General features: G+C 41.2%; 1 protein-coding gene across 4 annotated transcripts in view; it reads right to left on the bottom strand.

The window, feature by feature from the left end:
• GSK3B (glycogen synthase kinase 3 beta) overlaps positions 1 to 12,366 on the bottom strand; it is a 176,349-nt gene that overhangs the window by 77,520 nt on the left and 86,463 nt on the right. For all 4 annotated transcript variants that reach the window (XM_081086889.1, XM_081086888.1, XM_081086887.1 and 1 more), the window contains one exon: positions 933 to 1,043. In XM_081086889.1, coding sequence (XP_080943015.1) covers positions 933 to 1,043 — 111 coding nt within the window. The remainder of the gene's footprint in view (positions 1 to 932; positions 1,044 to 12,366) is intronic.

Genomic DNA, 12,366 nt, shown 5'->3' with positions numbered 1-12,366 from the left:
GCACAAAATCCAGACCAAAAAACTAGGTCAAATGATCCAGTTTCTTTAATAACAAAGTTGAGAGAGAGTGAGAGAGAGAGGGAAAGAAAATTGGGGGGGGGGGGGGGAGAATGAGAGGGAGAGAGAGAATGAGGGGGAAGGGAAAAGGGGAGAGGGAGAGATTAAAAGAAACATTAAGAAGCACATACGCCAAGGTTGCAATTAATAAGTAGAACAACAAATTGATCTCTCTCAAATCAATTAAAAAAGAAAAAGAAGCAGCAGCACATCTGCCAGTTGCAATATAGGGACCTTACTTGGATCCCAATTCTAACAAATAAATTTTTAAAATATATATAAGACATATTGGAAATATAAATAACTGGCTATTTAATCAGAATTATGCTGGATAAATTCCTAGCCACTCTGTCATGAGTTCTATAAAATAAAAAAGGTAACATTGGTATTAGGTACCAAAAATAAAATAACACCTTGAAAGAGTCTATGCATATTTAAAATTATCAAAAGTTGAAACTTCAGCTACAGACACAATGTATATGTAAGTGGCAATAAAACATTGAATCTGATCGTACTTATAACTATATTTTATAATTTTATGGTATGATTGCTCTTATTTCAGTCTGTGGTACAATAAGTATATCAGAAATTAAATAAAAAAGTGCTATGCCTAGCAAAATTAAGTCCATAATTGTCTGTGAAAAATTCACTTGTCAGAAAGATGACAAGTATCTTTAAGACCTGAGTCATTGAAGTTTAAAAAGTAAAGGCTTCACACTTTAAAACTACAAGAATTTAATGAAGCTCTAGCAATACCTACTTTGCAGCTTTCCCCCCTTAGTATTAGATGCGATAATGTAGTTAAAACACATAGCCCTCTCCCTGGCTCATGATAAGTACTTTTTAAAATGGAAAATTGCTCCATTTTTACATACCTTGACATAGATCACAGGAAGCGTCTGTTTAGCTCGACTATAGTGTCTGGCAACTCTGTATACTGTTTCCGGAACATAGTCCAGCACCAGATTGAGATAGACCTCATCTTTCTGAAAAAGTTTATTAAAAACAAAGAAAATAACAAGATTAGAAACTAGTTTTTAAATATTCAAATTAGAGTAAATGCTCTACATATTCATTTATTGAGATTAAAAAATTAGAATCTGTTCAATTTTAATTATACAAAATTAAATCAGAATATAACCATAATAATAAAAACAATCTACCACACCTTTTCAATACCGTTAAGATTTTTAATCACATTCAAGCTATTATTTAGGTTATATGATTTTAAAGGATACCACCTACCACAAAATTTCACATTTTCTAATTTGAGAATCAATGCCCTCATATCCTATCAGGAAAGGTGTCATAGCAATAAAGTGAGTATTGAATTGGGAACTACAATAGTGTATTTCTAGCCCTAGCTCTGCTGCTAACTTAAATAACTTAAGTTACTTAAATCTCAAGGCTTTAGTTTTTTCAACTATAATACAAAAAGCTGGACTAGATGTTCTCCGAAATTTTTCTAACCTCTACAAAAAGATTATATGGTTACCTGATAGTCTATATTTAGTAGAAAAATCATTTGTCTTCTACAATTAACTGAAGAAAAAGAATAACTTAAAAGGCAGCAAGTTACCATACTCACAAGTTTACTGCAGGTCACAAGTTTAAACATCCATTCTCAGTAGCATAAAGACACCAATCCAAGATCATTGGAAAGAAAGAAGGGAATTCCAACTAAGTACCAAGTAGGAAAGAGGAACAGAGTGCTACTCTTACACTGAACATGTGAACAATATCAGATAAGTACACTGAAGCAGAAAACAAAGCTGAGAATCGCTGTGTTCAAGTCTAGAATTGGCCACTGAGTGGGAAAATCTGCAGGTAAACAAACTTTTAGTCTTCTCAATTTGAAATCATCTTACCTACCAAACTGAAGTGAAGAATTTCAATTTTCAACATTAATTACTTTCTACATGTCAGTGGCTACAGCAGAGGAAGTAAGGGAGCAGGTATAAAAGAGATGACATCTAAACTGAATATGAAAGGGCCATTTCAGGCAGAGAGAAAACCATTTTCAAGATGTGGGGTCAAAGAGTGCAACATAGCTCAGGAAACAGTTTAGTGAGATAGCAAACCATTGACCTTACCACCTTTTCACTATCCTTTACTTTTTCACGTTCTCCTCTCTTCCTTTTCACATCCAGCTTAAATTCCTTAGTCTGTCACAGGAATCAGTAAACAATAGCTGCCTGTTTTTATAAATAAAGTTTTATAGGAACACAGTGATGCTGATTTACTTAAGTAAGTCTGGCTACTTTTGAACTACAATGGCAGACTTGAGTAGCTGTGACAGAGACCACATAGCCTGTAAAACCATAAATATTTACTATATGGCCCTTTATGAAAAAGTTTGCCCAGTCTACTGTAGTATATACCCTCCTCTTATGCCATGCTTGTTTGATAAACCACAACTTTGGTTAAATGCAGCTTTCCACACATTCTCTAACTATACCCAAAAGATGAACATGACTGCAAACCTAAAATTGTGCTAATTGGGTCTCACATTAAATTCACCTTTAAGTAATTCAACCAGCCCAGTAGTAATAAAACATTTGCCTAATCTATTTACTTTTTTCTTTTTTAAAAAAATTAAATTATTTATTGTTTAAAGTATTCTCCCATTGACCTCTCCCTGGTTGTTGCCACCCCCCAGCACACACACCCCTACTGTCTGTGTCCATTGGTTATGCTCATATGCATGCATACAAGTCCTCTGGTTGATCTCTTACCCCCCCCCCCCCCCCCCCGCAATCCACCACCTTCCCTCATGGGTTGGACAGTCTGTTCAATGCTTCTATGTCTCTGGGTCTATTTTTGTTCATCAGTTTATGATGTTCATTATATTCCAAAAATTAGTGAGATCATGTGATATGTATCTTGCTCTGACTGGTTATTTCGCTTAGCATAATGTTCTCCAGTTCCATCCATGCCGTTGCAAATGGTAAGAATTCCTTCTTTTTTACAGCGTGTAGTATTCCATTGTGTAGATGTACCACAGTTTTTTAATCCACTCATCTGCTGATGGGCACTTAGGCTGTTTCCAAATCTTAGCTATTGTAAATTGTGCTGCTGTGAACATAGGGGTGCATATATCCTTTCTGATTGGTGTTTCTGTTTTCTTGGAATATATTCCGAGAATTGGGATTACTGGGTCCAATGAAAATTCCATTTTTAACTTTCTGAGAAAATGCCATACTGTTTTCCACAGTGGCTGCACCAATCTGCATTCTCACCAGCAGTGCAAGAGGGTTCCTTTTTCTCTGCATTCTCGCCAGTAATAGTCATTTGTTGATTTGTTGATGATAGCCATTCTGATAGGTGTGAGATAGTATCACATTGTTGTTTTGATTTGCACCTCACACAGGACTAGTGACTTTGAGCATGTTTTCATATGTCTCTTGGCCTTTGTATGTCCTCTTTTGAAAAGAGTCTATTTCGGTCCTTTGCCCATTTTTTGATTGGGTTGTTTATCTTGCTTTTGTTAAGTTGTATGAGTTCCCTAGAAATTTTGGAGATTAAACCCTTATAAGTGATAACATTGGCAAATATGTTCTCCCATGCAGTGGGCTTTCTTGTTTTGTTAGTTTCTTTTGCTGTGCAGAAGCTTTTTATTTTGATGTAGTCCTATTTGTTTATTTTCTCCTTAGTTTCCATTGTCCTATGAGCTGAATCAGTAAAGGTATTACTTTGGCCATATGTCTGAGATTTTGCTGCCAGTGGATTCCTCTAATACTTTTATGGTTTCCCGTCTTACATTTAAGTCCTTTATCCATTTTGATACCTGTCTCAACTCATTCTCTCTAAAAAACATACTCCTCTGAATTTCACCACCATTACTACACCAGAATTGTTCAAGATCAATAATCTCCTTGTTGCTGAATCCCATGTCTATATTAGTCATCTAGAATATCACAGCAAGAGGGGAACAAGAACACAGAGAAGCGATACAGTATGAATTAAGAGGCAAGGTTAGTATGAGTCACACAAAGTCCCAACTCTGCTACTACAAGTTATAGGACCATGAGCAAGTTACTTAACTTCTCTAGACCTCAGTTTGCTACAAAATAATGCTAGTGACGGTGTCTACTTTAAAAGACTGTCTTAAGATTATAAGAAATAATCTATATATAAAGTTCTTTAGGCACATTACCTGTCACATAAAAAAGACTCAATTTTAACTATTATAATCTTTAGAAAGGAACAATACCTTTTTTTTCCCCTTCCCGTACATCTAAAATAAGTGATTAGGTGCTGAGGAGAACTGTAAGTAAGATGAGTGAATGTCTGATGACCCTATTTTTTGTAAAGCGATGAGGTCATATGTAAAACTGAGGGTAGCAAGAGTAATGCTGAATACTTCTCTTAAAATTTCAGAGATCAAGATTTATTTAGACAACAACCAGTTCCGAGTGAAGGTGAAGTCCAATAAAGAAAATAAATAAAAAGAATGCTAAAGTGGTGTCAAAGAAGATTGTTGTGTCAAATAGATTTCAAGAAATGGTGATTCTTGGGTTTTGGAAAGGTCATTAACACAAACGTCAAAGCTATCCTTTTTTAACTACTTGATTACAAGGTTTCTTGATTTTAACAAATCATTTGACTAAGTTAATCATGATATATTTATGAATGACCCGAAGATGTGTAAGAATGTATTACGATTTAATTCATTTGCTAAACAATCATAACAAAAATGAAGAAGAAAAATATTTAAAATGAATGCCAAGGACAAAAAAGGTAGGGCCACAAACTGTCCTTCACTTATCTCAATCAATATTTTCATAAATGATTTCATTTACTAGGAGTTGCAAAAGTAAATGCCTTCAATGACTTAGCAATAAATGTAAATGTGTGAAACAAAAATGTGTAATGCAGTAAGTTACAGTGATTGGTAATTCAGATAGTACAAGACTTAACTAAAAGCATTCTAATTCAAAAAAATATTAACAGAATATGCTAAACAAATAAAACACATCAAAGAGGGAATTTGGCAGTCAGTTTAGAATTTTTGACTTCAACACAACTATCTAAGACTGACACAAACCTAGGAAAAATGCCTTAGAATGGAAGACCAAGTAAGAAATTTAAAGAATTCTAATACAGTGGGGCCTTGACTTATGAGTTTAATTCGTTCCAAGCCCAAGCTCGTTAAGGAGCTCGTTAACTCAAATTACTCTATCAACTCAATGCAAAAAATCGGCCGAGAGACAGCTGGTATCTCAAAAAACTTGTTAGTCGGGACACTCGTAAGTCAAGGCCCCACTGTAGTCTGGAATGCTAAACCAAACCCACAATATAACATTTAACAAAGATAAATATAAAGTCCTATGAATGAAATAAAAATATCAATTTATTATGTAGAATGGCAGGTAAGGCTTGACAGTAATTCATCTGAAAAATAAATGATAGGTAAAATTGAACTCAAAAGAATCAACACTGAGGTGCAGTTAATGAAAAACTTGGGTTACAGTAGAAGTATTGTGCTCATATCAATAAAGATAATTTCACTCTATTTCATACAGTTCATGTTTCATTTGACACTCATTTTTTGGGCAGTATATTTTATTCATAATATTAATAAATCAGAACACATTAAAAAGTTAATAAAACTATGTCTGCTATAGGTTGAATGTTCTAATATACTACACTATGAGAAACATGAGGGCTCAAATTATATTTGAATTATTATTTTGCAAATTAACATAAGCCTATCTTTTTGCTCAAATAAATTCTGGTTATTCACACCATTTACTCATCAAAAATTTGCAATTTTCTTTAGAATCCTAGAAGAGGTTTGCCCATTTTGTAGGTATGCTATAAATACTCCTTTGACATTTAAAAGCTGTCATTTTGACTCTCTTAATTTTCTGAGGCACTGGAGGTGTCTCATTATAAGTGAAGGCACTGTGAACTACCTTTCCCTTCAGGGCTCTGTGCTTGTATTCAAATCAAATCACTTAAAAAAAAATCGAATTGGGTCCTAAGACTGGAAACCAAAACCAATAAATAATACTACCACCAATACTGATTTGAAATGAATGGGCTCAACAACACCTTGCTCTTTAATGTTCTTGTTAAACTTACAGATGTTCTGCTGTGAATTAAATAGCTATAGGAATAATCCTGAGTGGAGAGTGCATATCCCTATGAAACATCATCACAGTGGAGGAAACACTAACATTTCACCTTCCTAAAGTAGTTTTGTTTGGAGATTTGTGCCAAAGATAATTCAAGAGACTGGGAATGTTAACATTTCAAGATGATAAACGGACTAGGATTAATTTCCATCACTTTTAATTATCTGAAATATCTCAGGTCTGCTGTTTCCTTAATGTAATCTCTCTGTGGGTTATCAACAAATGCCCACATACTTACAGATTAGCTATAGATTTTAAAAATCAAATATGAAATATGAAAAATATAAAAGTATAATTGAAATAACATAATGAAAAAGACTAATTTCAAAGAACAGTTATTAGACTTCTAATAATTTTGCTAAGGAGTCCGTGCTACAAATCCTTTAAAAGGAATCTATAGTACATGAAGTGTGTCTTATTCAGAAATCTTCAAAAAATTACATACTGTGCAATTTAGGGAGGATTTCTCTCAATGGTTTGATTTTCCTAATTATCACTTTTATTAGTAAATCACTCTGTAACTGCCAAGAACCACTCCTTCATGAACTCAACTCTAAAACCATTCACTGAGAAATAAATTTAAATGACAAAATTCTGATCACACCTAACAACGCAACTATCAGATAACTCCATCCTACATTTGAAAAACAGATATTACTGTGATGCTCTCATCCCAAGGTGATTTTTGAGGTCAAGGAAACAAATTTGCTTGAGGCTGCAGTTTTAAATAGAATCATGCTATAATTCTAAAAATTTGATGGCATGCAAAAGCAGCATATCAGAGAGCCCCACAATAAAACACTTAACAAAATATCACGGTAGCCCAGGATTTGCCTCAGAATTGGGTTAGGGAACTTGGACTAGCAAACAAACAAACAAACAAACAAAAAAACCCCAACAAAACAAAAAAACCCCTTTAAAATAAATGACTTTTCTCTGATGGGTGTGCCAGGTTGGCCAGAGCTAGGAATAATACTAACAGTAAAGTGGGTGTGAATTAGGAAAAAGAGAAATATTCTTTTGCTTGAGAAACTAGGGGAGGGATTGGGGGGCCCTGGGGGGGGGGGGAGGGTGAGTACTGGACAAAATGTCTATGAGCTATTAAGAAAAATAATGCCAATTTGATTACATAAAAAATGTAAAAAGAGAGAACCAAATTTTTTAAAATGACAATTTGGCCAAAAATTTTTTTTGCCTACATGACAAAGGGCTAATTTGTTTTTGTTTAAAATACAAATACCTCTTAAAAATCTCTACGAAAAGACTAACATTCCAATAAAAAAATGAAAAGGTGCATGAACAGATGATCATACAAATGGCCAAAAACAATGTAGAAAGATGCTCAACCTAATTCATAATTAATGAAACACACACACACACACATACACACACACACACACACTGACCTATAATTTTTCCCTTATCAAATTTGAAAAGAAAGTTCAACCTGAGGAAACTAAGTATATGGTCCAATATGCACCATAACACACTTCTGGTCAAAGCCCAAACTCCTGCAATCTTTTGGCAAGTCAATGGGCTGTACTCATCCTAAAGTAAAGACATAGACACCCAATTCAACTCAGCAATGACATTAATAGGAATTAAATTTATGGAAACAATTATCTGTATGTATATATGTGCATGTGCACACACAAAGACGGCTGAAGATTTGTGAAGAGCAAGAAATTAAAAATAATCTACTATATGCCAGATAATCAAGACATGCTCAAAAACAAAACAAAATGACCAAGTTAATTGGGGTCAAAGGGACACAGAAGCTAACCGAAAAGAGCTCCCGTGCCCTGACCGGTTTGGCTTGGTGGATAGACGTTGGCCTGCAGACTGAAGGGTCCCAGGTTAGATTCCAGTCAAGGGCATGAACCTTGGTTGCGGGCACATCCCCAGTAGGAGGTGTGCAGGAGGCAGCTGATTGATGTTTCTCTCTCATCGATGTTTCTGACTCTATCCGCCTCCCTTGCTCTCTGTAAAAAATCAATAAAATATATTAAAAAAAGAAAAACGAAAAAAAAAGAAGAGCTCCCAATGGCCAAAGCTGTAACAATCCTATCTAATAAAAGAGAAACATGGTAATTGGCGTTCGACCGCTACCCTTCCCATTGGCTAATCAGGGAAATATGCAAATTAACTGCCAGCCAAGATGGCGGCCAGCAGCCAGGCAGCTTGAAACTAACATGAGGCTTGCTTGCTTCAGTGACGGAGGACTCCAACGTTCCCCGCCTGCCGCTGCAGGCCTCTGAGCTGCAACTCTAAGGAACTATGTAACAAATACAGAAGCTAAACAAAACCCCAGAAACCTGCTTTAGTCGCCGGGCTTCAGCCTGCAGGATCGCAACATTGTAAGCAAAAGCCAGAAACCTACTTTCAGCAGCGGAGGCCTAAGAGCTGGAGCCAAGCCTCAAAGCTAAAGCTGGCCCAGAATAAAAAAAATAAAATAAAGTAAAACAAGGAGCGGTTGGGAGCTTCAGTCACCCCCAGCCTGAAAACAGCCCTCAGCCCCTCACCCAGACTGGCCAGGCACCCCAGTGGGGACCCCCACCCTGAAGGGTGTGTGACCAGCTGCAAACAGCCATCATCCCCTCACCCAGGCTGGCCAGGCACCCCAGTGGGGACCCCCACCCTGAAGGATGTGTGACCAACTGCAAACAGCCATCATCCCCTCACCCAGGCTGGCCAGGCACCCCAGTGGGGACCCCCACCCTGATCCGGGACACCCTTCAGGGCAAACCAGCCGGCACCCACCCATGCACCAGGCCCCTATCCTATATAGTAAAAGGGTAATATGCCTCCCAGCACCGGGATCAGAGGAGCCGCGAGGCCTCCTGGCACCGGGATCAGCGTGACAGGGGGAAGTGCCCAAATGCCCTGATCGCCCTGCGGCTCTGTGTGTGACAAGGGGCGGGGCCACAACCTCCCTATCCACCCTGCTCTGTTCATGACAGGGGAAGGCGCCCCAACCCCTGATCAGCCCTGCTCTGTGCCTGATAGCAGGGAGCTCCCCAACACCCTGATCGCCCTGCGGCTCTGTGTGTGACAGGGTGCGGCGCCCCAACCCCCTGATGGGCCCTGCTCTGTGCGTGACAGGGTGCTGCGCCCCAACCCCCTGATGGGCCCTGCTCTGTGTGTGACAGGGTGCGGCGCCCCACCCCCACCCCCACGGGCCCTGCTCTGTGTGTGACGGGGTAGAGCCATAACCTCCCCATCGGCCCTGCTCTGTGGGTGATAGAGGGCGGTGCCCCAACCCCGATTGGCCCTGCTCTGTGCGTGACAGGGGGCAGCGCCCCAACCCCGATTGGCCCTGCTCTGTGCGTGACAGGGTACAGAGCCCCAACCCCCCTGATGGGCCCTGCGCTGTGAGTGACAGAGGGCAGTGCCCCAACCCCAATTGGCGCTGCTCTGTGCATGACAGGGGGTGGCGCCGCAACCTCCCCATCGACCCTGCCTTGAGTGTGACAGGGGACGGTGCCCCAACCCCCCAATTGGCCCTACCCTGAGCGTGACTGAGGGTGCCATCACAACCTCCCAATCGCCCTGCTCTGTGCATGACAGGGGGTGGCGCCCCAACTCCCCAATCGGCCCTGCTCTGAGCCCGACCAGGGGCTGCACCTAGGGATTGGGCCTGCCCTCTGCCACCCCGGAGCAGGCCTAAGCCAGCAGGTCGTTATCTCCCGAGGGGTCCCAGACTGCGAGAGGGCACAGGCCGGGCTGAGGGACCCCTCTCCCCGCCGAGTGCACAAATTTTTGTGCACCGGGCCTCTAGTGCTATATAGTAAAAGGCTAACGCAAATCGACCAAACGGCAGAACGACTGGTCACTAGGACACTCACTGACCACCTGGGAGCTGACACTCAACACAGGAGCTGCACCCTGGTGGTCAGTGCACTCCCACAGGGAAAGTGCCACTCAGCCAGAAGCCAGACTCACAGCTGGTGAGGGCAGCAGCAGTGGTGGGAGCCTCTCCTGCCTCCACAGCAGTTGGACAACCCCCAAGGGCTCCCAGACTGCGAGAGGATGCAGGCGGGCTGAGGGACCCGCGCCCCCCCCCCCCGAGTGCATGAATTTTGTGCACCGGGCCTCTAGTTTAATCAATAAAATAAAATAGTATTAGATTATAACCCAAAGTATAAAATAAAATACAAAAGTCCACACTGATATAAATTATTAAAAAGATTAACAAATGAAGGAGAAGAGACAATCTCTCATGCAAAAGAAAAACAAATAATATATGCAGCCACTCTGCCCTTAAAAAGGAACATAATTCCCTCCTTTCTCAGTTGTGGCTTGAGCATATTGACTGCATTCTAAAGGACGCAGCAGGGAAAGGAAGTAAAAAAAGAGTCACTTTATAGTGGGGAAAATTAAAAATAGGTCAGCCAGGTGATCAAGATTAATATAACAGTCACAAATTGTGCTGAGAGTAATATATACCTTGATGTGTCATCATATCATACAAGGTACATATGATATGATGAAAATGGCATTCTGTGGTCTTTTCCAAATAACCTAGAGCCCCAGTTTACTATGAAAGAGTGAAGCATACTACAAAATATCTATCTAGCTGCCGGGGTCCAACCCCAGCAGGTCCAGGGGTTCCCAAAGGCGTAGACAGAGTCGGCAAAGAAGGAATGACACGGAGACAGCGTTCAGTTGATCAGCAGCCTAGCCAGGATCTCCAGCCAAGTTCTGGTCTCAATCTCCAGAGAGGTTCTGCCTAGGATCTCCAGCCAGGTTCCGTGTCCATGTTCTCTTGCTAGGTTCTCCAGGCTCTCCAGCCAGGTTCTGCAGCCAGGTTCAGTCATCAGGTTCTAGTCAGGTTCTCTTGCCAATTTCTGTAGTCAGGTTCAGTCCAGGATCTTTTGCCATGTTCTCTCGCTAGGTTCTGTCTCTAGGTTCTGAGGCCAGTTTCTGTCCAGGATCTTTTGCCATGTTCTCTCCAGCGAAGTTCTTCTGTCTCTAGAGAACGTTCTGTGTAGGTTCTGTGCCAATTTCTGTCTCTCACTCTCTGTCTTCTTACATCTGTATTTATACCAGTTGATTCCAATCCTATCAATCTCTATTCCAAAGGTTAGGGCGTTTCTTATCTCCATTCCAGGGAGTAAAGATTATGTAGCTTAAGCATGATTGTTCGTAGTTAAAGTGATTAATTACCCACCTGGCACTTAGTTAAGAGGTTTTATTCCCTCCCTAACTTCAGGGGAAAATCCCTACCTGGGGAAACAACCTTTCTCAGAGACCTTGGTTAAAACACATAGTGCCTAGAAGGTGAGCAAACATATTAAGAACAGTATGCCATGTATGCCAGGTCCCTTGAAACAGCAAGCATGGACCAGCTCCCAGCATCTAGCACTCTACAAAAAACTACCAAGGTCATCAAAAACAGGGAAAGCCTGAAAAACTGCCGAAGCCATATGCACCTAAAAGACATAATCTAATCTAATAAAGGAGAAACATAAAAATTTACCTTACCTTCGCTACGCCCTAAGCCAAGCGCACCAGAGAATCACAGCGACTATATGCAAGTTAACCCAACCAAGATGGTGGCTGGTGGCCACAGAGGTGGAGCAAGCAGGAGGCTTGGTTGCCCGGGCGATGGAGGAAGCCAAGCTTCCGGCCTGACTGGTTGGCTGTAGCCTCCGCTCAAGGCAACATAGTTTCGATTATAGAAGATAAATAAATCCCAGATACCTGCTTCCAGCAGCCTCCACTGGGAGCTTGGGTGGCTGGGGGCTGTGGCCAGCCTGCAAAGAGCCATCAGCCACTCACCAAGGCTGGTCACACCTTCATGGGTTAAGGAACCCCGCTAGAGGGCTTGGCAAGCATGCAAACACCCACCAGCCTCTCACCGAGACTGGCCAGGCACCCCAGCAGGACCCCCACCCTGAAGAGGCTGTGGCCAGCCTGCAAATAGCCATCAGCCCCTCACCCAGGCTGGCCAGGCACCCCAGCAGGATCCCCCTCCCTGAAGGGGGTGTGGCCAGCCAGAAAATGGTCCTCAGCCCCTCACCCAGGCTAGCCAGCCACCCCAGCGGGACCCCAACCCTGATCCAGGACACCCTTCAGGGCAAACCAGCCGGCCCCCACCCATGCACCAGGCCTCAATTTAATCTAATAAAAGAGAAACATGCAAATTGACCGCACCTCTGCTATGCCC

This window comes from Myotis nattereri, assembly GCF_964212035.1.
Source record: "Myotis nattereri genome assembly, chromosome: 3".
NCBI lineage: Eukaryota > Metazoa > Chordata > Mammalia > Chiroptera > Vespertilionidae > Myotis > Myotis nattereri.
This window is presented reverse-complemented; position numbering and strand designations above follow the sequence as displayed.